Consider the following 27,185-nt stretch of genomic DNA (forward strand, 5'->3'; position numbering starts at 1 on the left):
GGCACCCGCACCTTGAAGCGCGACTGCCGCTGCTCCTTCACCTGCACCCGCGGCTTGACCGCCGCCTTGGCCGCCGCTGCCGCCCGGATGCTCTGGCGGAGCTCTGCGCCCAGCTCGCGCGGCGCGGGGTCCCGCGTGGGCTTGTACGGCTTGTCGGCGGCCGCGAGCGCGACGGACCGGGCCTTGGGGGGGACGACGGCGTCGTCGGGGTAGCGCGAGACGCTCGCGCACGAGGTCGCGGCGGTGGACGCGGACGCGGCGGAGCTCGAGCCGCGGGCGAAGGAATCGCAGGAGTAGGCGGATGCGGACGAGAGCGAGGATGAGGGCGAGTGGGCGACGGGCGGGCGCAGCGCCGCGGCGGAGAAAGCGGCGGCGGAGGGGGCCCAGACGTTTTGGTGCGGCCTGGGCGTGGCGAGGTTGGCGGGGTCGAAGGCTTCCCTTCGAGCGGAGTCCTGGGCACGGCGGTTCTGGTCGTCGCGGAGGGCGCGGCGGAGGCGCGAGCGCGCGCGGAGATGCGAGAGGGCGGGTGCTGGGAGGTCGCTGTTAGAGACGGGGTCCGCGTGTGCGGATGCGGAATCGTAGTCCAGGCTGACGGAGGATGATGAGGTTGAACGATGCGCTTGTACGGGTGTCCGGTCGACCGACTCGTCCTCATCCTCCCGGGACGAGCGCTCGGGAGCAGCACGGTGCTTCAAGAGCGTGGGCGCGTCGACGATCGCGCGGCGGAGGTTCGCGAGCGAGATGCGGCAGCGCGGGTCGATGACGAGCGTGCGCAGGAGAACGCCGGCGATGTCGCGAGAAACCGGGAGGGCCTCCATGAAGGACTCTGGGTCATCGACGTACGCCTTGAAGTCCGGGTCGTCGTGTCGCGCACGCATCCACGGGTTCCGGCCGGTGATCATATTGACGAGGATGATGCCGAGCGCCCAGACGTCGCTCGTCCGGGGACAATATGGGACCCGCCCGTTGAGCTTGCCCGTAGCCTCTGCAAAACGAAAATGTACGTGTTAGCGGACTGCACGGACGCGGTATGGAAGGTGCGTACCAGGGCTCATGTAGATCCCGGTGCCCCAGCCGTATATGGTTATCTTCGTGGCATCGGTGGCAAGACCGAAGTCGGAGAGAAAGAGGCGTGAGCCGTCGTGGTTGACGAGGACGTTCTCCGGCTTGAGGTCGCGGTGCGCGATGCCGCGGGAATGTATGCCGCTGACGGCGTTGAGGAGGGAGAGGAACGCGGTCCGAACAAGTGTGTCGTTGCCTTCGTACGCCCGGAGATCACAGATGCGCCCGAAAAGGTCTCCGCCGTCGCAGAGGTCGAGGACGAGGTAGAAGTAGCTCTTGTTGTCACATACGTCGTGGATGGTGACCACGCCCGGCTGGTCGGCGCAGGTGAGGTGGAACTGGATCTCCTGGTTGACGGCGGCCAGCTCGCGCTTACTGAGACCCGCCTTCTGCATCACCTTGACGGCGCGAAAAATCGGCTGGGAAGAGCGGGCGGTTGGGAGGTGGATGGCTTTGTAGACGACTCCGCCGGCGCCGGAACCGATGAGCTCGAGGAGCTGGTAACCATCGCCGATGATTTTGCCCGTCAGGTTGGGAATACGGTCCACCGCGTTGGAGGGCATGTCTGGAGTATGTGACGAATGAAGGAGTAGGCGATGCGAGGAAATTGTACAAGGGCAGAGAGAATGTCGACGTGAGCGCAGAGAAGATGCGTGCAACGAGAATGAGAACGGAAGGGTGCTGGATGGGAATTCAGGCGTTGTTGGATGATGGGTTTGACGTCCAGCGGGTGGTCCTTATATATCTTTTCCAAACGACCTCCTTTTTCATGGTCTAGGGGAGCCGTCGTTGGCGTTCCGAGTCTCCAGCACGAGCGGATACGAGCGCTAGACATATCCGACAGCCCTAAGCGACTGCGGCCGTACGGTTAGAGTGGACAGGGGCCCGGATTAGAATTGGGTCCGCACTTTCTCCATAATTTGTGGAAGAAGCGTCGGGGCGGAGCATATCAGCGTCCGCTCCTTCGTCCGAGTCTCAGGGTGTCGGCGGATGGTGTTGATAAAAACGGTTGCCCAAGTCAAGCCCAAGTGCCGCGTCAGCGAACATCTTCGTACAGTTCTCGCCGTAGGACCACAAGAGATCCTCTGAAGCGAGAGGGTATAGTCCCACCTACACTTCAGGAGGGGACCGGAGACGTCGATGAATGCGAAAGGGACAAGACATGATCATTGCCTAAGCGCCGATGTTCGCGACTGTAGGCACGTGCCACTCGCTCCCATTTTGAGCGATGACGTCATGGACATCCAACAATATTGGCCGGGGGCGGGGAGCGGAAAAGCGCAAACATATAAGACTGGGGTCAAGCACAAACAGCTACTTGCTGCGGCACGTGAAACGGGCGCTGATCTGCAATTTGGCGGAGAGCTTGCTCTTGCCGCCCGTTTGCCGCCCGTTCCCATTGCTATCAGGGGTCAGTAGAAACAGAAATCAACAAATCGGCTTCCTGAGAATTATGTATTGACGTTTACTGCATGATCCTCAGGAAACGGAATTCGCATAACCATGAGTTTACGACCTGTGATAGACTTTTTATGCGAATGCCTGCCAAACGATCACGTGATGTAGCTGTCCGTGCTTGACCCCAGTCTTACACAACAATCACACGTTTATCGACAGGTCCTCCGAGGCTCGAACTCGCTACGTCCACGCCGTAACATAATCTGCAGGGCTGCTCCGTCGCGCTTCCCTCATGAGCCGGAGAAATGAGATATACATCGTTGGGCTTAGCATTAGGCCGGTAAGCATCCAGTTCGCGCGTTCGTATGATGCAGTGGAGGGAAAGAGAAAAACTTATAAACTAAAAATAAAGATACAACAAGCCCGCCGTCACGATTGACCGCAAAGGCCATCAGATTACTCCTGCTAGATGCTTGGCCAGAGGGATTTGCGCTAATAAGAAACCGATGTCGGGTCACTGCGGGTGAGGAGCAAGGAACTCGTATACTTACCTCGGAGTCTATCTCGTCCCCTGGATCGTCGTCGTCGTCGTCGTCAGGAACAACGTATGAAGTTGGTATTGGTGGCGGCTGTTCTTGTCAGTGAAAACTCGCAGCACGAGAACGAGAGGCTCTCACCACATAGGAGTGGAACCTCCCTTCACTTTCTTCCTCTCGAAGCCATAGCGACGCGCAAGGGCGCCCCTTCAAGTCAGCACCTGAGAAGTACTGCTCGATTTTCCTGCGTATGATGGCGACCGCTGTACAGACCAGTCGTTAGGAGTGACCGCACTAGAGAGAGGCATCACTCACAGACCATGCCAGTAGCATAAAGGTACTGGACGTATTTGGCGTTTTTGAAAACATCAAGAGCGCGTACCCACGGAGGAAACCAGTGGTTCACATACGCCATGGTGGTCTTATCGAGGGATAAATCTGGCACATCCAGTCCGTCTTCCACGAAGGCCAGACGGCACACAAGAACATACTTGTGTGTGGGGACGCCATTCCCGTCGACACCGTGATAAGTTACAAGGTTGGGACATTCAAGGATATCGTTATCGATAAAGTGCAGGATAGCCCAGTGGAACTCGTCGCCTGGGTCAATTTGGTGGTCCTGTATGCCGTAGGCTGAGACGCACAGAAGGCGCAGAGATTCGGGTGTGAGGAGGAAGCCGCCGATATGCACAGACATGGACTAGCGGAAGACGGCAAGTGAGTAATTACTGGCGCGGGCCCCAAGATCGATTTCGCCCATCACGTGTATTCGAGCGGAGTTTTAATCCGCCTGCATGCTAGTCGCGGTGCGGTGCGCAAGCAGCGCGCGACCGCACACTGTGTCTACTATACTGCCACGCTCTCATACATGCTCCGCCGTCCTCGGCCCTCTACCCTCACCAATGTGTGTACCCTTCAGTATCACTTCCTGGCCCCTACTATGTTGTGCCATAGGTCTCTTCGCGGTGACGGACCCCGCCCACCTGCGTGGCCTGCAGGGTGCCAGAACACCGGGGGGGCGAGTGCTCCACGACAGACCACTACCAAGATGCGCCCAGTCACCGTCGGGCACGCGCCGTGGGGGGATGAAATTCTTCTCAGTATGCAGGTCTTGCACTGCACGCACAATCACTCACCGAGTTCCAAAATCCCAGCGCCCAACTCATCTAGCGTCACCTCTTCCTGCGGACCCACGCTCTGCTGCTACTCGCGCGCCAGTGACACCGACGCCGGCAGGCGCCCGCGCAGCCCGCTCATCCTGAGCCCGAGCGTCTTCAGCGTGGGGATCCTGTCACACAACTCCTCGCCGAGGTCTTCCAGGTCGAGCGTAAAGAAATACTCCTCCGACGGGCCTCTTCCAGACCCCTCTCCGGCTTCCCCCACAAAGCACCATTCGATCGCGATGGCCAGCATGCTCAGCTTGGGCAGCTCCGCGATCGCGTCCACCCAGCCGTCCTGAAGCGCGCAGCAGTAGCGTCAACGTTGGGGTCATTTCAGCGCGGTCGCGTGCGCGAAGGGGAGCGGACTCACGACCATCTCCTCGGCCCCGACCTCGACCCCGTCCGCGTCGAGGACGCGCCCGGACAGGTCGAAGTGCAGCTCGAGGATCTCGACCCCCGCCGCGAGCGGCTCCTGCAGCACGTACCCCATGTACTCCGAGAAGATGCCGCCGTCGAAGTGGAGGAAGGCGAGGTGGCGCGGGCGCGCGGGCTCGAGCACCGCGCGCAGCACGTGGAAGCAGATCGGTGATGCGGACCTCGCGGACGGGGCACGGGATCGCGAGCATGTAGAGGTCGCGGAAGGGCGCGGTGACCGAGTTCAGGGCGGGCCAGGAGCCGTGCGCGGCTTGGCGCTCGGAGTTGATCTCGTGCAGGATGTACGAATCCTGGGGGTCATCGGAGAGGTGGGGGTGGAGGGCGATCGTGAGGTCGGTGAGGTTTGGGTATGCGCGCGCGAGGGCGGCGGTGATCGGGGCGTTGACGTTGGTGAGGGTGAGATGCGTTAGATGGGGGTAGACGTCGGCGTAGACGGGGGAACTGTTGCCCTTGAACTGGAACACTGCGTTCACGGCTGTCAAATGCTGAAGCGTGTGCAGATAGATGTGTAGATTGAGTATGGGGTTGCGGAAGTCGTATTCATCCGAGGGATCAAAGTCAGGGTTGTCGAGGACGTCACCGACTGACCCCCATTCGATATGAATTGTCGTTAGATTGGAGTGAAAGACAGAGAGGAGACTTGAGGTTATTGGGAAGCCAGCTCCGTTGAAACGGGCCGTTTCGAGGGTCTTTAGGCGGCAAAGGGGGAGGATGATACTAGGGGAAGTACGCTCAAGTGCTTCGAGGTAGGCGATGTCTATCCTCTGAAGGCGGACGTGATTGGAGTGTCTTCTGAGAAGCATGTCGAAGCGGCGAGATATGGGCGTGCCAACATAGCTGATGTTGAGACCAAGTCCTCGAAGAAATACGAGTCGATAACCGCCTCGAGAAGCTAGGAAATGGATCCAGGAATCGAGGGCGTCTTCGGTGGAGATCGTGATGAGATCGTGGGAGAGAAGTTGCTTAGCTCCCTCACGATGAAGTGATTTGTCGGCTTGGATGAGGCGGCAGACGGTAGTGTCGTCACAAAACGACATGATATCCAGGAGGACATCAAGAGCGAGAGCGGTTTCCTGTCCGGTGTAGTGGGCTCAGTGACACGATCTGCCCTAGCTCGTACAACGGGTATTCCAAGTACTTACCCTGGAAAGCATTCAATATGCAGACTTCTGGTCGAGTATGAACGTGGTTTGTGAGATAAACCAAACGCATATATGAGACTCACCTCGGAAGAGGAGAGCGCGAGGAGTAGTGGGCAGAGAGCAGGCAGCGGGGCAAGAGATAATCGATAGACGCTGGTGCGTGGTCATGGAGCGCTGAGCGCTAGCGGCCGCGGAGGGCGAGAACTCAGAAGCCGCTACGTCATCGCTCGATCTTCGGCCAGCTCGGTCGGTCCGCCAACCCGACAATCGTTGGCGGTCTCCTTGACCTCTATGTTCGAACTATCCCCAACGTGATGTGCAACCACACAGAACAATCGATAGCATCATGAAGAGCAGCTTCAACATCGTCTTTCGTTTTCCCCCTTCGCACCGCCTATTTGACCTCCATCTCCTCCAACATCTCCGCCATCTGCACCGCGTGCGTCTCGAACTCCTTGCTCTCTGGGCCGCGTCGCACAGACGCCGGCCCGCTCCGCCCGCGCACGCCCGTCACCGCGAGCTCGACGGTCTCGAGCGTCGGGATCGCGTCCGCGAGCCGGCGCGCGAGCGCGTCGAGGTCGAGCGCGGCCAGGAAGCGCTCCGCCGCGGACGGCGCCCACGCGTTCGGGCTGAGGTGCGTGAACGGGCGGAGCTCGCCGTAGATCCCGAGGGCGAGCACGCGCAGGCGCGGGAGTCCGCAGATCGCGGCGACCCAGTGCTCCTACGAAGGCGCGTGGGTAGGAGGAGGGAGGCATCTGATCAGCTGGATGGCGCAGTGGGACTTCGAAGACGCGCTCACCAACATCGCGGGCGCGTCGACCAGCTCGGCGGGGAGGCCGCACCCGACGCGGAACACGACCTCGAGGCACTGGATGGTCGCCGCGCACGGCTTCTGCAGCATCTGCGCGAGTGCGGGCGTGAAGAGCGTGCCTTCAAAGTGTCCGAACGAGAGGTGGACGGTGCGCGTGTGCTTGAGGACGCGGCGGAGGGCGCGCGTCTGCATGACGGGGCCCAGGATGTCGATCCTGCGCACCGGGCACGTCGGACTGAGCATGTAGAGGTCCATGATGTGAGCCGAAATGGTGTTGAGGGACGTCCAGGAGCCGTGGGCGAGCTGGTCGGCGACGTTGCGTTCGTGCTGCGCGTCGGCCGCGTTGGGGTCGTCGTTGGCCCTCGCGAGCTGGATGAAAAAGAGGCTTTGCAGGTTGGGGAATGCGAGGGCCATCGTGCGGGTGAGTACGCCGAGCATCGGGGTATCTCGGATCGTGAGGCGGTAGAGGAGAGGGTACACCTCCTCGAACGCGTCGTCCCCATGGATCCGCTGCATGTTGGCGATGCCGACCGTCAAGTCGGCGAGCGAGGACTGGGAGTTTTTGAGGACGAGAATCGGGGTCCTCGCTTTTTGTTCGCGAATGATTCGGCTGGAACCCTCGTCGATGCTGGTTTCCGAGACCGCAGTGAAGTGTACATCGGCGGACCTGAGTTTGGAGGTGAAGGCGCGTAGCATCTCGGAGCCGACGATGTCGATGCCGCCGATACGGATATAGGTGAGAGTAGTGACTGCAGCGAAGGCGGCGGACAGAGTGTGGCAGCGTTCCAAGATGACGTCGAGGTGGGGGATGTGCAGCAAAGTAAGTGCGAGCTTATCGACGTGCGTCGTCAGAAGCTGTGCCAGACGCGTCCCGACGGTGTTCGGGAGCGACCTCATCTCCAAGCCGAGCCCTTTGAAGAACGCGAGTCGGGAGCCATTGTAGGCAGACAAGAAGGTGATTAAGGAGTCGAGTCGGCGGCTGGTGTTCATGGTGATGCGCGGACTGTCAAGGAGGTACTTGGCGCCCTCTAGGTTGAGCGACTTGTTCGCTGCCATGAGCGAAGATATGGTCTTGTCGTCGCAATGAGCCATGATGTGGAAGAGAACGTCGAGGAGAAGCGGTTCCTGGGACATATGGGCAATGCTTATCGGTGAATAAGACGAGTTTTTGTGGGCACAATTTGCGTCAGCAGGTCGAACCTGAGATGGAGATGACGCATATAGTCGACGTACCTACTGGGGGCGGGCACGGGTGGAGTCGAGACGATGGTCGGTGGTCGGGCGAGTCCCACGAGCAGCCCGTGACGCGTCTCTGAAAACGCCGTGGGAGCTGAGGAGCTGCTAGGACAGGTGAGGAAGGGAGAAAGAAGCAGCTCGATATCGGGCTGGCCGGGCCGGGTGGCTTAGTCTCGTATGTTGTCCCACTGCACTCTCACCCAGTCTAAAACATACCGCGACCACCTTAAGCTTATATTCGCGGTACAACACGCACTGCGCCCATTCTGTCACGCGAGACCCCGAGACCGCGGGGCTCGTCCCACGCCCAATGCGCCCTTTGAAGCCCACAGAATACTGCGGCGTGCGCCCAGGCGGCCCGCTCAACCCAAGCTACACCAGTTTCGCATTCATTCGCCTGTGCTGAGCATAAGCGCACCGTTCCACCCAGGAACAGGAATGTCAAGGAGACTACTCACTGAAGTACTGACTCCTACGCCGCGCGTCGTCGCGGAGCACGGACTCCACCGCGCTCGTCTCGTAGCCAACGCTCGGCACACCATCGCGCACCACCGCTGGCTCGCACCTATAGAGCCCCGCGACCGCGAGCTCGACGAATTCGAGAGCCGGGATCGCCTCGCGGAACCGTCGCGCGAGCGCCATTAGATCGAGCGCCTCGAAGAACCCCCCGCCGTCGCAAAGCGGGTCGTTGATGCGACAGCAGTCCACTGCGATACTGAGGACCTTAAGGCCCGACAGCGCCGGGACGGTCGTGAGCCAGCTCTCCTGTGTAGAGGACTGGTCAGTTCCGTGTCGGAAAGAGAGTCGAGAAGGGGGATGATAACTCACGACCATCGCGGGGCCGTCGTCGAGTCGTGGGTGAAGCTCTTCGCGAGGACGAAGACGGCCTCGAGCACTCCACCTGCGCCGCGATCGGCGCGCGGAACGTCTCTGCGATGCCGGTGGAGAAGAGGTCGCCCCCGAACTCCTCCAAGCTGAGGTGGGACGGTCGTGCGTCGTCCAGGACGATGTTGAAAAAGTCGCGGTTGAACGACTGGCTCATATACCGGATGCGGAGCTCGCGGATGCGGCACGCGATTGCGAGAGCGTAGAGGTCGTTCAGCTGCGAGACGACCTTCCGCAGGGACGGCCATGTCCGCGAGCGGCCTGTTCCTGGATGTTGTCCATGCGCTGCAGCTGTACGGCTTCAAGGTCGTCCACCAGGATGTCAATGGCGGAGACGTCCAGTTCGATCAGGTTGGGGTACGCCTCTGCGAGGTCGGCGGTGATTCTGGTGTCGACGTGCGCGAGAGTGAGATGTGTCAGCCTGGGGTACACGATGATGACGTTGCTCCATTCCGAGAAGTCCGCCCACTCCGCGGTGAGTGTCTGCAGAGTAGCGGAGGAGTGTCTGAGAACGATCACTGGGTTCGAGACCCCAGATCGAAGGCCGACGGGCCGGAGGTGTCTTCGTATTGCGAGCGCCAGAGGATATGTGCCGCGGTGAGGGGAGAGCTGAAGCGGCGCAGCACGTTTGCGGCGCCGAGATGGCCTACATTCTCGAACCGCACGCTATTGATGGTATTGAGGGAGGCGAACATGTCGAGGGCTGCGAGACCTTCGTGGGCAATAGCTTCGAGGTGGAGGATCTCGAGCTTGACGAGGCGCACTTTGCAACGCCACGTCCGCGTTTGAGGCCACAAAAGCCCAGTCAAAAGTTTGGCGTCGTCCCCTTTGATTTGATACATCGCGAGATGCAGACCGCGGAGAAGGGGGAGTCGATATTCGTCTTGAGCATGCAGAAACCGAGCCAAGGAACCGAGGGCATGGCTGGTGTTGATGATGACAAGATCGGTGTCGAGAAGGATCTTGGAGCCTTGGTAGTTGAGCCATTTGTTCGCTCGCATGAGACGGGAGATCGTGCAATTTTCTGCATGGGTCATTATTTCAAGGACGACGTCCAGGGGGAAGTTCTTCTGTTGCAGGCGTGCGACGTCGTCAATGACTACCAAGGAACAACGCATCTCGATGAGCGGTGAAAAACTCACATCAGGGATCGGCATTGCTGAGATAGACTGATTAGTGACTGTGCGGCAGTGTTTGCGGGAATGACCTACCTCAAGTTTCCGAAGTTGATGTTGCAAGTATTGTGCCGACACAAACGGCACTTAAGCGGGGCCCGACGGGGGACTTGAGCTCGCGTGCCTAAAGGTTTATAGCGCGTTCTGGTCAATCAAAAAGGTATAAGGCGGTTTAGCGGGGCAAGGGGGTAACCTGAGCGAGACCCGGGCGTCGAAGATATAAGAGAAAGAGAACATTGTTCATGCGAGTGGCACAAACAAGGTCAGATCATATTTTGGCGCATTCACACAAGACATCAGAATCAGCTTACGTAAACAGGTCTAGTGAACAGAAAACTTGTCGCGCGCGATTTGAATTTTGCATCGTGCTCTCGCCTAAGCAGCTCTATCTGTGTGGCAAGACAGCCATCTAGCCAGCCTCGTCGCCGGGCGTAGACCGGACAGTGAGGGTTAGGCCTGAGCCCGACAGCGCCCGGCGCGACGCGGAGCGGAGCGAGCCGCCGGGTGGGCGGGATCGCTCGCGCCGCGATTTGGGGAATCACCGGCCTCGCAGGCTCGGCCGGCACCGGCACCGATCTCGTCCATGTTGGCGCTGAGCGCCGGTCGTTTTCGTCCGCCCCGCCCCCGCGTCATCCATGGTGCATGAGGGTAAATTGCGCTCCAGCCGGCCACGATAACTTATGTTCTTTCCCTAGGCACTCCTGGCGGTTTTCCTGGATGAAACTTGGACGAGGTGATTACACCTCGAAATTCAGGCTTCCGGGATACAACCTTAGAGAGGTCCGGAGGACAGGAACACGTCCCGTGAGTACCATAGTAATTGGTAGTAACATGCTTTATTGGCTCGAAAGGAATATGTTAATGCCAGAGGTGTCAACGTCATACAATCACAAGTCCCTCTGGCTTCCCCGCGGCCGCATCCACTGCACCATTTGACCCACTTAAGAAGACACGGACCAAGACATTGCTATTCGCACAATTCAGTCGTCGGCAATGATATATTCGGCTCTTACTCCACTCGTCCCTGCACACCAGCAGTAGCTGTTCCTCCGCCGAATACTCTCAACAATTCACCCTCTCGGCTGCTCTGCACTTCGTTTGCTTCGCTCCTACTGCCGACATAGCCTCCGGCTTCCAAACTGTGCTCGCTGCGAGTATTCCACACGGAATCTCCTTCCCAACAGGACCCGAAGTCGCATGGTTTAAAACGCACACCCACTGCGCGACTTTCTGCAAGGACCTCGCTGCCACTCTGCGGTCGTCCCCTTGCTGAACGGCTTGTCTCCCTCCACCCCACCCCCACCATGCCCTCAATCCGTGTTTCCTGCTCGCTCCTTCTACTCGCAGCTACCGCTCTCGCCGTGCCCGCCGACAGGCTTGAGAAGCGTGCCCCTCCGACCGTCACCCTCGACCAGGGTACCTTCGTGGGCGAAGCGGACGGCGACGTGAACAACTTCCTCGGCATCCCGTTCGGAAAGCCCCCGTGCGTCTCTGTCTCGTCTCACAACTCGCTGTTACGCTCATTCGCCTTGCCTCACAGAACCGAAGACTTGCGTTTCAACCTACCCGTCGCCGTCGACGCGTACACTGGTACACATAACGTGACCGCGTACGGGCCGTCGTGCCCCCAGCAGGCCCAAACCCAGCAGAGCCTCGCTGAGCTCCCCTCGGATGTCGTGGACTACGCAAACACCACCGTGTTTGCCAGTATCGAATCCGCTGACGAAGACTGTACGTGAAATTCAAGTCTACGCTGGACTGTGGAAGCGCTGACGAGCTGCGTTTGGCCTGCCGCAGGTCTCTCGCTGAACGTGATCGTTCCTAATGGAGCCAAGATCGGAGACGACCTACCTGTCGCCGTGGTCAGCCCCCTTTTTCGTTTATTGCTAACGATCGGCTGACAATATGCTAGTGGGTTTTTGGAGGTAAGACCAGGTAACCTGCGCCATGGTGCAAGGACTGACTTACGTGGTGCGCAGGCGGATTTCAAGTCGGCGGTTCGAGCATGTACGTGTTATACGCATTCAAACGAGGAAATGCTAACGAAGTACCGTGTTCAGGGCCAAAGGAGGTGTTGTGGTGAAGCGGTCGATTGCTATGAACGAGCCGACGATCTTCGTGAGCATGAACTATCGGTGAGTGCTCTCATCCGGAAAATGTCGAAGCGTCGGCTCATCGTTCCTTACAGTGTCTCTGGTAAGGGTTTTGATTCCCGTAGCGTCTTCCATTCCAAGACTTCAACGTATGCACACAGCGTACGGCTTCCTCGCCAGCAAGGAAGTCAAGGAAGCTGGCGTCGGCAACCTCGGCCTCCAAGACCGTGAGCAACGTCTTCCCTTCCTCGAAGACACGTCTAACTAACATTCTCTCCAGAACGTCTCGCTCTCCACTGGGTGCAGAAATACATTTCTCAGTTCGGAGGGGACCCGAGCAAGGTCACCATGTGCGTCTACGTCTTTTGGTCCTCCACTTTCCCGAGCGCGTACCCTGATCCCTTCCTGCAAACGTCAGCTGGGGCGCGAGCGCGGGTGCAATTTCCGTCGCGCTCCACATGGTCACCAACGGCGGTGACACCGAGGGACTCTTCCGCGGGGCGTTCATGCAGAGCGGCTCGCCCATTCCGGTCGGCGACATCGAGCACGGACAGAGCGACTATGACGCGATAGTAAACCAGACCGGCTGTCAGGGTGCACCAGATACGCTTCAGTGCCTCCGGAACGTTGACTTCGATGTGCTCAAGAAGGCTGTCGACGCATCGCCCTCAATTCTCTCGTACCAGTCCCTCAGGCTCGCGTGGCTCCCCCGTGTAGACGGCGTCTTCCTCACCGATGCGCCGCAGCAACTCGTCCTTGATGGCAGCGTCGCTGACGTGCCTTTCGTCTCCGGGGTCCGTGCTTTTTGTTCTCGGTGGTCGCTTGTACTTCGAGGCTGACTCCAGCATCGCGCGTAGGACTGCGACGACGAAGGCACGCTCTTCTCGCTGGGGTCGCGGAATGTGACGACGGACGACCAGTTCGCGCAGTACGTCAAGGAGATCTACGTCCCCGACATCACCGACGCCGAGCTCGACGCACTCCTCTCCGCCTACCCGAGCGACGTCACCCAGGGCTCCCCGTTCGACACTGGCGACCGCAACGCGATCACGCCCCAGTTCAAGCGCATCGCCGCCTTCCAGGGAGACCTCGTGTTCAACGCCGCCCGCCGCTTCTTCATCCAGCAACGCGCCGACGACCAGCCCGTGTACTCCTTCCGTGCGTCCCGCTCAGTCGCACGTCCCGTCTCGACTCGATACTGACGCTTCCGGCAGTGAGCAAGCGCTTCAAGTGGGTCCCCACCCTCGGCTCAGTCCACGGCTCGGACCTGGTGAACGTATTCGGTCCTGCGGAGCTCACAGACTACCTGATCAACTTCGCGAACAACCTGAACCCGAACGGGGCCACGGTCCCGGCTGGCCGCAGTACAGCGTCGCGGAGCCGAAGCTGATGACGTTCGTGGACGGGCTCCGGAACCGGACGGAGATCACGATGGACGACTTCCGCAATGAGTCGATGGCGTACGCTGTCGAGCTTGCTCTCAAGTACCCCCTTTGAGGCGTCGATCGACAGTGCTGAGGAGGCAGGCGGAGGCGTTGTATAGCTTGTGGGAGGGATTGTACGGATGCTTGTCATCTGGGTGTACACATCGTATGGTGACAGCGCAGCATTCGACTGGATCTTGCGCATTTTCTTAGGGTGGCGACAGGCACATCGACAGGTGAACCGACAAAGTCTCGACGCGTCCGCAGCACCTCTCTCTCGATGCACACGGGGTGCATGAGTACTATTAAGTCCTCAGTTTCTGCCTCCTCGTGCCCACTGCTCGTTGTGTACCTAGCCATCCAGCTAGAAAAGCTCGCCGGCTTCTCGCCCATCGTCGGATCTCTGTGACGGTGGCGCCGGGACGTCACATAGCCTGCCCGCAGGAGAGTCGTAGGCGAGCAGGACGCCGCCGAGCCGTCCGTAGGGCGTAGTCGTAGGATCTATAGGGTGTGTTGGTTGCTCGAAAGGTACGTCGAATACAAAATGCAGGTACATAGCATGAGTCCGAAAGCGGTAGCCGAGATGATCGTAATGTGCATGACGTAACGTGGACCGTTACAATCTCTTCCCCAGTTTTCTCCGATAGCTGGTGTTACAAGCCATAAGTATCGTATTCGTGCTCCATACCAGTAATTCCTTACTTGCTTTATGTTACTAGTGTGGCAAGGATGTAGAACCTCCAGTCATAAAGTGAACCCGGACTGGCAGAATCTTCGCACTAGAACTTCCGCATCCACATGATATCCACATAGAAGCGCGCTGGGTCTGGCTGTGCTTGAGTAGGCGCGGGCATGAGCTCGCTGGTTCGATTCTCAGACTGGCCATCACTTAGAATCGACTACATATCTTGCACACGATGATGCGTCGAGCAGATATGTACCCGGGTCAATCGGTGATGGTATTGAGGTAGTTTCAAGACGAGCAGGTTTCAGACCAAACCAGCTCAGGCATGCCTGAATGTCACGAACACGTCTGGTCGAGGACTGGTGCACGACGCGCCAATGAGAAATCACCCTCGACTTGACCTCGACCACCATCTCTGCCGGCATCCTGACCACTTTTCTCTCGCCCACTGTTCTTCTCGTCACCACCGTCTTCTACGGTCGCTAGCTACCCTCCCCATGAGTACCCCGCAGACTCATCGCAGGAGTGGTCGACGCGGAGTGGAACAGCTGGCAGGCTTCACCGTCTCGTCATGGCTACCTATGTCCATTTCACTCCGATGTCGTCCCCTCCATCCATCTATATGCTCGCCCTGCCCGCCCTGCCCGCCCGGAAGACCTCTTGGCAATTGAATACGCAAATTCTACCCTCATTCTCCCGCAAGATCACCCAACGAGCCAAGGCAAGAACGTACGGCAATGCAAGCCGCCCCAAGGACAGCAATGGTTCTTCGGCGTCGGAGTCATCGTGGCCATATAGAACACCGAGGGCGACGGATGCCACCCCTGCGCGTACGTCTGTCATCCACGGGAACTTCCTTATCGTGCAAACGGAGAGTTTTGCGAGGTGCGTCGTTCTCTCATCTCTCTGCAGAGCGCTCGGCTGATGTATCCTCCAGAACGAAGTGCTCTACCCCCTCATCCGCGATCATCTCCCGCTGCTCCGTCTCTTCCTCCTCCTCTGCAATGGTCAAAGAGCGCGTCGACCATGTCGTCGACTTCTTCTTCTGCCGTCTCGCCATCAACACCACCTGGGGTCCCTACTACGAGCATCACTGGGAAGCGTTCCATGAGGCTGCGATGCAGATCAGCACTCAGATGTGGCTGAATGACGACGCGTGGACCCTCGAACCCGCGCCGGAACGTCTCCACCGCAGAAAGGACGATGTACCTCACCACGACCGCGGTCGCCCACGTAAGTGTCGTCGCCTCGCCCCACGCTTGTCCGACGCCGAGTCCGAGGCGTCAAACTCCACGGACGATTTCCAAGGTCCCCAAACCTCCTCCGAAGACGAAGACAACGAAGACAACGACCACGCTCCGCGGATACCCTCGCGTCGAAAACCCGGTGCGGCCCCGCGCATTCCTCGGACGCCGAAGACCCCACGGACACCGCGCCGGCCACGGGTCGACCGAGCGTCGCTTGCGCATCCGACCGCACACTCGAAGGCGGCGCTGAAGCGGCGGAAGAACGGCGCTGGCAGTGCGTGGAAGCGAGCGGTGCATGTGCTGCACGTCGCCGTGCGGCCGGGGGCGCTCCCTTGTCGTTGGACGGGTGTTGAAGGCGGACGAGCTGTTGGAGAAAGGGAGCGACAGGTCCAGTTTCTGCTTTGTGCAGGGTGCACTGGCTGATGCCGAGACAGACATTGGGAAGACTGCCACGGTGGATTCGGCAGTGAGGGAATTGAAGCGGCTGGCTGAGAGTGAGGTGAGTAGGTGATTTGGAGGCTTCGAACACGCCCTCATGTGCGCGCATAGTAATCCAACCCGCTCTCGGACCTTGGGGTCAACAGCCTGAGGGTTTCTCAGCCGGCGCCCGCGTACGGTCTCCTCCCGGGGGCCGTCTGTGGTCATGACACGGCGAAAGAGGGACATATGAAGACTGTCTAGAACGAACCTCTGCGACATCTCTCGCGGCACCTCATGAGCGGGTATCGGGTCGCACCGACTGGAGGGCACACATGGTGAGCATCTCGACCTTCTTCAGTGACCACAACGTTGACCCACCCGTAGGATCATTCTTGTGGGCAAATAAGACCATGACATCGTTTGCAACTTCAAGTGGCCGACTCTCGCCGGCTTGACACTCGTGATGCTCGCCGTTACCAACACCATGGACCTACTCGAACACGTCATGAATGGAGGACCGGCCGTGTTCGCAGTCGTTTCGGTACCCCTTCTTTACGTAGCCCCGTCCACACTTCTTCACGCCCATGCATGCATGATATGCAGCAACGTCTAGCCCTACACGACGCTCCACCTGGAACAAATAGTCAAAGCCGGGCTTGCGACGGCGGCGGCCTCCCTCTCTACGGTCTGACGCTCTCAAGTTCGTGTTAATGAGGTTCGCGTCGATCAGCGGTGACGCCCCGCGTGTCATCTACCGGCACGGGGCGGGGCTGGTGCGGCCCTCACCACACATCGCGCGCACGGAGGACGTGAGGGAGGTCATCAAGGAGGTGCAGAACCCGCCGACGGCGGGATACCTGCGCGAGCCGAGCGCTTCATGTTCGTGGGAGGGATCCAGTGGGGTGTAGTACGTCATCTCTGCTATGCTTGTGAACCTTGTTCATTTTGGCACCAGCTGCAGCACCAGCGTACGCTCTTGCAGAGTTTGCTCGTGATGGACAGTGGGGACGACGACTGCAGGTGCTGAACTCGCTCCTCGCGGGGTCGCGTGGAAGGCGGAAGACGAGCGGCGGGTGGCACTCAACCTCGATTAAGGTAGTCCCGGCGCAAACACGACTACGTGTGATGGGCGTCACAATCTGTGACTCGAGCACGTGAGGAGGAGTTATCTGTTCGGCGGCTGAAGATATCATTGGCGCGCTCAACCAAAGGCGCACAGTAGGTAAAGTGTATCGGAGTCAGTACAGTGCGGGAGACCATAAGGAAAAGGATGCGCGTGGGATTAGGTATTAAAGCTGTTCCAATATCGATATGCCTTTCTCGCGTGGGAGCGCGAGTACTACTGGGGCCGCGTGTTTAGTTTTAAATGAAGCAGGCCACGGCGCCTAACGCCCTCGCGCACCACGCGCGACGGGCAGCGCGAGTCCGAGCGCACCGCCGCGAGCACCGCACACATGTGGCGATATCTATAAGTGCGCCGCAGACTCCTCGCGCATGAGCCTGGCGAGGTGGGGCAACAGCATGATCACCGGACAGACACATCACATTGTGGAATGGCCTCTCCACCTGGTGCAAGGGCACTTATGCCCTACGTTCAAGTCCTGACGGAAGTTTGGACGTGAGCCCTCGCGCGCGAGCACAAGCCTATGCGCACGGGGGTGCACACGGAGACATCGCCGCGTGCGAGCAGTGCTCGCGGCGGTGCGCGGACTCGCGCTCGCGCTGCCCGTCGTGCGGTGGTGCGCGAGGGCGCTACGCGCTATGGCCTGCTCCAAAACTAAACGCGACCCCACTCGCGCTCCTGCGCGAGAACGGCCTAACGATATTGGAAGAGCTGTAGAAGTCCAGTTTGCGCCACAGCATTCGGCAACAGTGTTTGCCTGCGTTCCTGTAGGTACCATGGAAATTGACTTACCTATACTCCTTCTCAGTGCAGAACTATCTCCTCTCTGAACGTTCACATTTTTGCACTTCTGCTTTACGGAATATATGAATTACATCTTGTTTCACAACTTCCGTAGAACGCTTTAACGGATAAAGTGCACCCTGAGTATCCTATCGATTTACATTGTGCTCCCTGTGCCAAACGGCCCCGGCGTCAGACGAGCGTGACGGCGCCAAGGTCACCTGACGTAGTCGTGTTTGCGCCGGGACTACCTTACGCGGAGGTGGTGCGCGTCCTGGGCGAGGTCGGCGGTCTGAAGTGGCGCAACGTCTGTGCATGTACATGTTACAACGCCCGTTTACTCCCGTGCGACTCGCAACCCCGTAATCGTTCAAGATATGCCCCAGTGCTCGTGTGTCCTCTTTGTCTACGACGCAGAACCAGCACCAATTCAGCGGCTGTGTGGGACAGTACTCCGAATAGTCGTCGTACGCGCCGCGTAGGCCAATTTTCCTAGAGATACAGCCTGTCCCCAGATATGATTACCATTGGAAATAAAATCACGTGCCGTTGGGCTAAAGTCGCGCGCTCCAAAATTCAAATACTAGTGCTCCTTGTCTTGATCCTCCTCAGCTGTTAGACAATCCTCCCTGATCGACTCGATCCCATTGACTATCTTCTAGTCAGCGGTTGGCGTATGTTTATGTTTCATTCCTGCAAAGTATAACTGCTGATGAGACCATCCTTGAAGCACGATGGAAAACGTGAAGAACGTGCTGTCCATCGACGACGACGTCCTGCTCCTCATCATCTCCCTCCTCTCCCACAAAGACGCGCGCGCGGTGGCTTGCATGTCGAAATATGCATACTGCTTAGCGACACCCAGCACTCTTCACGACGCAAGTTATCCATACAATAGGAGAGAGTCCGAGACGTCTCGATGGGAGTACATCCTCGGAGACGACAAGTACCTGGGTGTCCCCCGAAGGCGCTACCTTCGAGCGCTTGGTGTTTGGACCTATCCCAAGGACGAAACCGAGATGGCCTCCCTCTTAGAAGCCTTACCCTCGTTTTCAAACCTCCGGTCACTCCATTGCGGCCACTCCAGCAGGCTGATAGAGCAACACCCACGCTTCGTCGAAGGTATCCCCAACCTGGTACGGCTCACAGAGATTGAACTCCAAGAATTTTTTTCAACAACCCTACCGAGCCTCTCTGCCGTTCTCGCCGCTCCCCACCTCACTAATGTCACTCTCTCGCTTCCGGAAGACCCTGAAGATAACGAATACTGGGATGTTTCACAAGGTTTTGCACTCCTAACGACACTCGCCGCTCTCCCCTCATTATCCACCCTCTCCTTGATCTGTCCTGCCATAGGCATTCCGCCACGCTCTACCACCATGCGCACCATTCCTATGCTCTCATCTCTTCGCCACATGTTCATCAAGCTCCTCGTCTCGGAGGCGTCCGCAAACATCGTCGCGTACTGCCCAAACCTGATCACGCTCGAGTTGGGTTGCTGGGAGACTCAGGGGGTTTATGAAATGAAAGAGGACCACCTTGCGCATCTCTCGCTGCTCACCAAAGACATCTGGCCGTCCATCCACGAGCTTGACTGCTCGATGCCCTGGTCAACTTCGTTCACGGACTGTCTTGGACGCGCGAGAAAGGTGACGATCCACGATAGGCACCTGGACCACCACGAAGACTACCTCCCCATCCTCAGCAAGACCCTACCGTCCTGCCTGCACTTGATGTACCTCAAATGGGGCAACTTGGAGTGGTGGCCGTCCATGGACCAGTTCGAGACGGAGCATGATCTCGTCAAGTACGCATGGAAGGAGGTGGCGAACACGCTTCCGCAGCTGCGGTCGTTGGTGTTGGGTTTATACGACACCGCGTTGAACGGGGACTTCATGGTGAGCCCTCGCGGCGGCGTGTCAATTTCTGTCGATGGTCCAGCGTTCATACTTGGATGCTGTTACAGAGCATGCTTCTAGATGCGCTCCTTCCTCTTCCTCTCACGTACTTATCGCTTCAATTTAACGCTCCCTACACGCCACTAATGAGCAAACACACCGCCATGGCGCACGCGAACGAGATGCGCGCGGCCGAGGTGCTCCGGGTCGACACCCTCCGCGCACTCCCAGATGCACTCCTGCGCGCCCTGCCGCACGTGCGAGTGTTCTCGCTTCTGGGGTGCAAGGCGATTCTGAATTTTACGGATCTGCGGAGCGGGCGGTCGGAACCATTCTGGGAGGACGTGAAACCGGATTTCGACACAGCCATCCAGGCGCAGGACGCGGTGGACGAGGAGTGGGGAGAGACGAGTCCCCAGGTTGACGAGCATCTGCGCGAACTGAGGCGACGAGCGGACGAGACTGCGGGGCTTCGGAACGAGCGGTGGTGGTGGGTGGAGGGAGAGGGAGAAGAAAGACGGGCGATCGAGATCTGGAAGGAGAAGGGCGAGTGGGCGCGCGATGTGATCGAGAGCGTGGACTTCCAGCCGGGGGATCTGACTGGTGAGTGTCTCTCCTGCACCGCGTATTGAGGGTGATCTCACATGTACTTCCAGGAATGTTTTCTGATAGCTGGCGCTACGACCCATAGGTAGCGACGTCATCGTACAATATGTCGCACCTTGTTCGCGGATGTTGAAAGCTTCATCCCGGTACATCCATCAACAGCGCAGTATGCGATTCGCGCGCGCTGAGGTCTGGCGCGGCGAAGAACCGCTCCCCGTGAACTGGTGGAACGCGTCGTGCTAATCACCCGGACGCGCGGCAGCCCGCGAATCCCGGTGACACAGCTCTCACACACAAGCACGATGGCCGACGACGTCAAGAGGAGCAGCGCGGGCCGGGGATTCACTACCATTGCGGGGGCGCCGATCGGTCTGCCGGCAGAGTGCATCCATGCAGGCACAGTGCGCCCCATCCGGAACATGACCTCGAAGTCCTCGACGCGCGCCGCGCACGATTTGCGCAGCATCTCAGTGAACACTGGCGCGAAGAGGACCCCCTCGAACTGCGTGAGGACGAGCTGCGCGGGGCGCGTGCGTTTGAGGAGGCGGGGGAGCGCGCGCGCCCCAGAGATCCAGGTCTCGCGAGCTTTCCTGAAAACCTAACGGTCTGACCCAGCGCACGCGCGTCCAGATTGTAACCTCGCTGTGCAAATCATCTGTTCGAGTATATGCTCCTGCACAGGCTCTTCATTCACGCCCGCTCTCGTGACTGGTCACATCTGGCGCGAGGAACCACATCTACGAAACGTTCGTCTCACCATCTCTTCCTCTGCCCGACTTCCCGGAGCGTGGCTTCTACGGCGCTCGTCTCGTACCCCACGCTCGATTTCCCGTCGCGCACCACCGCCGACTTGCGCTTCTCCAGGCCCGCGACCGCGAGCTCGACGAACTCGAGCGTCGGGACCGCCTCGCGGAACCGGCGCGCGAGGGCCCCGAGGTCGAGCGCCTCGAAGAACTCTCGGCTGATGCAGGAATTTTTTCGACGAAGAAGCAGTCCACGCGATGCCGAGGACCTTGAGGCCGGGAAGCGCTGACACGGCGACCAGCCAACTCTCCTGTCATACGAGGGGGGAGTGTGGTCAGCGTCGATGAATCGAGAAGCGGGTCTGTCACTCACGACCATCGCAGAACCGTCGACGCTGGGTACCCTGAGGACCTTCCCAGGGCGAAGGTGACCTCGAGGCATTCCACCTGGTCCGCGAATTGCGCCCGAAACGTCTCGCACATGTCTGAGGAGAGGAAATCGCCCTCGAAATGGTCGAAGTAGAGGTACGCCGGCCGTGAGCGGGCCAGAAGGGCGTTGAAGTCGTCGACGGCGAACGGCTTCCCTCGGTCCCGGATGTGGAGCCGGCGGACTGGGCACGCGATGGCGAGCACGAAGATGTCGATCAGCTCCCCGCTGACCGTATCGAGGGACGGCCACGATCCGCGGCTGATCTGTTCGCTGATGTTGTGCGCGCGGTGCCGCTCTACATCCTCGGGTGGGTCCAGCATGTGTTCAAGGACGGAAATGTCGAGGTTTTTCAGGTTCGGGTACACCTCCGCGAGGTAGGCGGTGATCCTGGGCCATACGTACTCAAGGGTAAGGCTCTTCAGGCGCGGGTAGACGATGTTGGCGCGGCCCCGCACCGAGAGGTCCGCCCACTCCGCAGTGAGCGTCTGCAGCGTGGAGGAGGAGTGGTCGAGAACTACAACCGGGTTGCGCGACTCCCGGTCGAATCTTGAGGGTCCGCAAATCTCGTCGTAATGCGGGTCCCAGTTGATGTGTGCGGTTGTGAGCCGGGAGCTGAAGCGGCGGAGCACGTTCGAGGCGCTGAGATGACCGACGTCATCAAGGTAAACCGTCCGGATGTCTTCAAGCGAGCATAACATGTCGAGGACCGCAAGGCCATCGTGGGCTAGATATTCGAGATGGAGAATCTCGAGCTTGGTGATGCGCAGTTTTGATTTGTGTGCGTAAGGCCACAGAACCGCACCCATGAGTTCGGCGTCGGCTTCGTCGATAGAGAACATCCCAGACGCAGGCCGCGTAGAAGGGGGAGCCGATATAGGTCTTGAGCGGACAAAAATCTGGCGAAGGAACCGAGGGCGGAACTGGTGTGATGGTGACGATATCGGTGTCGAGAAGGAGCCTCGAGCCTTGATAGTTCAGCCATTTGTTCGTTCGCATAAGCCGAGAGATCGTGCAATCATCGGAATAAGCCATGATATCCAAGACGACATCCAGGGGGAAGTTTTTCTGCTGAAAGCGTGTCACGTCGTGAATGGTTACCAAGGGACAACGGCGGCACCTAGACGAGGGGTGGAAGAACCCACCGCATAAATAGGCATTGCTGAGCTGGCGGATGTCTAGTTAGCGATTGTATGTAGATGCACTGCACGTACGGAGACCGCACAGTAGTCAGCCTACATCTGTGACGACGCCCGACAGACTAGAGCAGGGGGGAGAGCAGCAGTGAATGTTGCATACCAATGCAGACGCAAGTCACCGGTGCAAGGATTTGTGGCTGGCTGAGCGACGTGGAGAGTCAAACACTTCAACGGCCTGGAATAAAATTCACGGGAGTGACATCAACAAGGCCACATGATATTTCGACGCTACTCCCATCGTGAACACTAGCGCCGACGCCTGGCTTTGCGCGCCCCGTCGGGCCGCCCAGAGGCCAGGAACCGTCCTCGTGCGCTGCAAGTTGCGCAGAGACCATTCGAGCTCTTGTCACAAACCACGACCTTTCCGCTTCCATCAGGAAAAACCCAAATTCCTATTGAGAGGTAAAATATTGGTAAGCCGATATACGCCGAAATACTGCCGCTGTTCCAACTCACCGCAGTTTACAGACACTATCACCTTCCTTCTGGTTGCTTATGGGGTGAATGAGGCATAATTTGACATGTTTGAGCAGCTGTAGTGAATATCTGTACATGCAGTTAGCCAATAATGATACATTCGACTGGATCTCGACAAGTAGCACCAGGTGTACGACTTCCCCCACTGCTCGTGACATATTAGCACACATAGATTGAACACACATAAAGCTGCCATTGCTTCGTGATCTAAGTACTGCGATAGTGTACAGATACCCATGGCACACCCTACGATAGGTTTGTCAACGAGAATTTACCTGAATACGTACCCGATCTCGATATCCCCGTCACCTATCTCTCCGCGTACAGGCTGCCTTGCAGTGCGACGAACGCGATGACGAGCTTGGGTAACGAGGCGGGGACGTTTCAGCCCAGCGAGTAGACGTGCTAGTGTGGGATCAGCGCGTAGCTCGGCGAGTCAGGTGTAGTGTTGCTCGCGGAGTGAGTGTGCGTGGGCGGCGTGTGCGCGTGGCAGTAGTTGGAAATGACGTGTACACGCCCTCAAGTGCGTCGAGGTTGCCCTTCAGCGCGGGTTGGGAGAGGAGGACAAAGAGGGCGACGAACCAGGGCAGGTGTGCGGAAAACTTGACAAGGAAGATGAGTGGACCCTCTACGAACGCTTTGAGGCTGCGGGAGTGCCGCGCGGTTGCACTGTCACTGTGTGTGGCGGTCCGTCGTGAGTGGACGCGTGCTTTGACCATAGCACCACGGCTGACAACAATCGGATTGAAGCTGAAGCAGCCGTAGCACTCGTCACAGAGGCCGCGCAACGAGCGCATTGACGATCCGGCAGCCGTCGTGGAGCGTCAGAACGTCGCACTCACCCAGGCGCGCCCACAAGCTCGTGAGTCAATGGCCGTCACATCGCGCCTGATCTTTGCGCCCTGCATCCGGTAGCAGAGAACCTCAAAGCACCTCGTCGCCGAGCGGCGTCGATGAGGCGTGCTCGACGCGGGGAAGGTGGACACCGACACCGACGATGGTGCGAACCGGACGAGGAGCTTGCTCCGCGTGCCCAGGAACGGGACGGGGAGCAAAGAAACGCGTGACAACTTAAATCGCGCGCAGATCTTCGTAGTCTCTTCATGACTGTAGTACAGGTCCTAGTTAGGGGGAAGGTGGGAGATTAAAAATACAGGCAAAGCACAAGGAAGAGGCACGGGAACTCACGTCCACTAAGTTGGTGCGAGCCCGGGCCAGAGGGCCGCCGGATGGCCGCTTCTTGAACAACGAGGGGTGGCGAGCAGCAGAGGGACCAGATACGGCAGTGAGGAGGCAGAGGAGACGAAGCCAGGAGAGTGTTGGCTCCAGTCAAAGTGCGGAATAGCACGTGGAAGCTTGGCAACACACCTACGCCCGCTTCTCCTTCGATTCTCGAGGAGGGCATCATGCAAACAAGCAGAGTCAGTTGAGGCGGAGTTCATTCATCCGAGAAGACGACACGAACCTGAGCAACCCCTGAGATCTGGGACCAGAGGGATAGAAGGAGAGGAGACTAGATGGAAGTGACAGCAGAGCGGTGACTCAACACGTCGAGGACGCAACGCGGTTGGCACGCCAAATAGCGCCCAAGCATGACGCGTGACGACTCGGCGACGGTGACAACTCCGACTCCTCGGTGACACGCGTCCTTGCGTCGTCTCAGACCGAGACTCCAAGCTGCCATCACCACCACCACCACCACCACACTCCTCCTCCTCCTCCTCCTCCTCCGTCAAACTACGGTGTCGTTGTTCTCCGCGGCCCAGTTCTCAGACCTCGACCACGACCACGACGATGACTGCTCGACCGGCGCCTCCCTCGACCCATACGGCCCCATAGACATAAACGAGGACATCCCTATGCAACTCGACCCCGCCGTCGAGAGCCCCATGGTTGCCGGCTGCCCCCTTCCAGAGCCCATGGCAAGGGCCCCGTAGCCCCTCCCCGAGTGCGTGATCTACTCCGGACAACACTCATCTTCACGCAGTTCAAGACCTCTGACGGTGTTAGCCTGTGCAATTTTGGCATCCAGGTGGTGAGTACCTTACTCCTATGATTGCATGGTGTCACCCGGGACCCCTCTCGCCCGCCCCAGGGGTCCAACACATCAGTAATTCCCAAAATCTCTGAAAACCTCTGTGGAGAGGTTTGAGATGCTTTGAGACAGTTTGAGACGGTTTGAGACGTTTTGAGAGGTCCAGAATTTCTCTCATTTTGATCCTTCGGTGAGACGTTCTGTGAGAGATCTCAGTCGGGCCAGAGAAACCAGAAGTTAAAGATAAAAAATTCTGCTTGCACTGTCGCAGTCGATGGTAGGCACTCCAAGGCACGCAGGTGTTACTTCGTGAATGGAATCAGATTAAACGTGTATTAGAGCAGTACTACGTATTGCCCGTGGCAGGGTTCGAGACGCATGCGCACGCTTTGCACCAGAACCGTGCGCGGTGGTTAGAGCAGCTGTCGCCCTCGCGCACGCGTCCCCCTTCGCGTGGCGCCCTGCTCATCCTCAATCGCCATAGGGGCAGGTCGACTGCCAGTGTCGCCGCAGCTTCTGTCATCCACCTGGGACGATGAGGTCAGCACAAGGAACCCGAGTGCTACTTCTCGGACGCACGGCTGTTATAGAAGACGCACTCGTCCTTGTGTTAGTTCGCCACCGGACTCGGGAAGGTGTGTGGCACATACCCATACACGGTGTGTACCTTGACGACGTTGATACCGGTCTGGACTGGGCGCGCCGCGCCGCACTGACCGCAGTGGCACACCATCGCTCTGATATCTTCGACGTCCATCGCACAGGACCGCGCCTGAGGCCTCGGCGTCGTACGGCACCGCCGAGGGCACGAAGAGCACGTCCACGAAGCCGCAGGCGCCGGGCCCCGCGCGACGAAGAAACGCGGCCCGAACCTGGCGGCGAGCGTTGCCGTCGAGGTCGCGGAAGTGGAGGGTGATGTGGAGCATCCGTCGAACACCTTGACGAGCTCCATAGCGAGAACGAGGACGCTGCATGAGTACTCAACGTGGGTGGAGAAATACGGCGAACGCACCGTTGGGGGGACTTGTAGGACATAGATCGCAGAGATCGGGGCGCGGAGAAGCGGTGGAAGAGGGACGGACTCACCTGGGTAGGCGGGCTGAGTGGGAGCGACGCGGAGCTGGTCCCTTGTCAGCATCCAGCGCGATCAAATAAGACGACTACTACTACACACCCTTCGAAATGACGAGCAAACCACTGAGAATGATCCAGCTCTTCGCCACCCGTACCTCACGTTATTGCAATCAATTGATCTGCCATCACCCCCCTGGGCTGATACTAGTTCCGGCGACTGCGAATGCCTATTCCCCTGCCACTAGTAGACCCTCTACGAATAACGCTTGATATTCCCTGAGAGGAAACGGTAAAACGGGGGCTTATGCGCAAGTCCCCTGCCCCTGTCCCCGACGTCCCCGAGGGCCCGGCCCAGCCTCCCCTGCGCTCTCCCGGACCACGTGAGCGGCTTCCCGTGCCGCGCTCCCTGATGGCCGCCCCCACTGGCGTCTCCCCTCGCGCCGCCCGTCCGTGATGGCCGCCCGCGCCCCCGTGCTCGCCGTCGGGGACGGCGAGCTCGTTGTTTCCCTTGCCCCTCCCCCTCCCCTTGTCCGATTCGCTCCGTTGTTTTTTGTATGTACTTGTATTAAGAATGCGCATCTATTTACACAAATCACTAGCTAGACACGCTCTCTGTGATGCCCTCACCGCCCGCCACCGCCCGCCACCGCCCGCCGCTCCCGCATATGGGGAGGGCGGGACATTATGTCAGCATACTGAACGCCTTGGCGGGAGGCGGGACTCTGATGGTGCGGGCGCCGCATGGACAGGAACCGCGGGAATGATTGATGCGCTGCGTGGGCGCCGCGCCATCAGCGCGAGGGCGCCGGCGCCGGGCACCGGGCGCTGCAGACTCAACGCCTCGTAGTGATGGCTGTGGAGCGCCAAAGTGATTAGATGGATAATGATTAGATAGTATAACAATGTAAACACAGAGAGGGAGTGAAGATCAAACCTCTACACATGTCCTTCTCCCAAGCCAGCAACCGCCACGGAGTGTCCGATAGAGTCACCATCGCTGGTCCACGGAACCGACCTAGAGGCGGCAAAAACAAAGGACATGGCGGGCATACCTTCAAGGAGGAGAAGGTCCGCGCGACCGATATAGACAAGGCGGACGAGTCCGCGCGGA

The 27,185-nt window shown here is 58.9% G+C and overlaps 7 protein-coding genes across 7 annotated transcripts; 3 read left to right on the plus strand and 4 right to left on the minus strand.

The window, feature by feature from the left end:
- Window positions 1–692: 692 nt before the first annotated feature.
- Window positions 693–1,625, minus strand: BXZ73DRAFT_59081 (kinase-like domain-containing protein; the record flags this gene model as incomplete). Its single annotated transcript, XM_048021676.1, has 2 exons — window positions 693–985; window positions 1,046–1,625. Coding segments are annotated over 2 exons (873 nt in total), but the record flags the coding sequence as incomplete, so codon positions are not given.
- Window positions 1,626–2,925: 1,300 nt separating this feature from the next.
- Window positions 2,926–3,693, minus strand: BXZ73DRAFT_109403 (uncharacterized protein; the record flags this gene model as incomplete). The annotated part of the gene is made up of 4 exons (XM_048017288.1): window positions 2,926–2,952; window positions 3,012–3,089; window positions 3,138–3,259; window positions 3,312–3,693. The coding sequence occupies 4 exons, from the start codon at window positions 3,691–3,693 to the stop codon at window positions 2,926–2,928; spliced, it is 609 nt and encodes a 202-aa protein (XP_047870764.1).
- A 506-nt stretch (window positions 3,694–4,199) lies between these two features.
- Window positions 4,200–9,822, minus strand: BXZ73DRAFT_83907 (uncharacterized protein; the record flags this gene model as incomplete). Its single annotated transcript, XM_048023957.1, has 12 exons — window positions 4,200–4,451; window positions 4,527–4,706; window positions 4,753–5,174; window positions 5,734–5,760; window positions 5,817–6,033; window positions 6,137–6,454; window positions 6,533–7,669; window positions 8,037–8,152; window positions 8,239–8,545; window positions 8,682–8,882; window positions 8,963–9,170; window positions 9,197–9,822. The coding sequence occupies 12 exons, from the start codon at window positions 9,820–9,822 to the stop codon at window positions 4,200–4,202; spliced, it is 4,011 nt and encodes a 1,336-aa protein (XP_047870765.1).
- Window positions 9,823–11,144: 1,322 nt separating this feature from the next.
- Window positions 11,145–13,430, plus strand: BXZ73DRAFT_109406 (carotenoid ester lipase precursor; the record flags this gene model as incomplete). The annotated part of the gene is made up of 13 exons (XM_048017289.1): window positions 11,145–11,323; window positions 11,381–11,571; window positions 11,638–11,702; window positions 11,753–11,765; window positions 11,820–11,847; window positions 11,901–11,975; window positions 12,029–12,036; window positions 12,095–12,160; window positions 12,214–12,283; window positions 12,352–12,727; window positions 12,791–13,091; window positions 13,148–13,281; window positions 13,359–13,430. The coding sequence occupies 13 exons, from the start codon at window positions 11,145–11,147 to the stop codon at window positions 13,428–13,430; spliced, it is 1,578 nt and encodes a 525-aa protein (XP_047870766.1).
- A 1,183-nt stretch (window positions 13,431–14,613) lies between these two features.
- Window positions 14,614–16,803, plus strand: BXZ73DRAFT_109407 (uncharacterized protein; the record flags this gene model as incomplete). Its single annotated transcript, XM_048017290.1, has 5 exons — window positions 14,614–14,927; window positions 14,980–15,563; window positions 15,724–15,788; window positions 16,665–16,677; window positions 16,730–16,803. The coding sequence occupies 5 exons, from the start codon at window positions 14,614–14,616 to the stop codon at window positions 16,801–16,803; spliced, it is 1,050 nt and encodes a 349-aa protein (XP_047870767.1).
- Window positions 16,804–18,349: 1,546 nt separating this feature from the next.
- On the plus strand, window positions 18,350–20,204 carry BXZ73DRAFT_109408 (uncharacterized protein; the record flags this gene model as incomplete). Its single annotated transcript, XM_048017291.1, has 3 exons — window positions 18,350–19,513; window positions 19,582–20,116; window positions 20,170–20,204. The coding sequence occupies 3 exons, from the start codon at window positions 18,350–18,352 to the stop codon at window positions 20,202–20,204; spliced, it is 1,734 nt and encodes a 577-aa protein (XP_047870768.1).
- A 668-nt stretch (window positions 20,205–20,872) lies between these two features.
- BXZ73DRAFT_83911 (uncharacterized protein) lies at window positions 20,873–22,131 on the minus strand (the record flags this gene model as incomplete). The annotated part of the gene is made up of 2 exons (XM_048023958.1): window positions 20,873–21,080; window positions 21,236–22,131. The coding sequence occupies 2 exons, from the start codon at window positions 22,129–22,131 to the stop codon at window positions 20,873–20,875; spliced, it is 1,104 nt and encodes a 367-aa protein (XP_047870769.1).
- Window positions 22,132–27,185: the final 5,054 nt, after the last annotated feature.

Source organism: Epithele typhae (genome assembly GCF_022376455.1).
Source record: "Epithele typhae strain CBS 203.58 chromosome Unknown BXZ73scaffold_241, whole genome shotgun sequence".
Lineage (NCBI taxonomy): Eukaryota > Fungi > Basidiomycota > Agaricomycetes > Polyporales > Epitheliaceae > Epithele > Epithele typhae.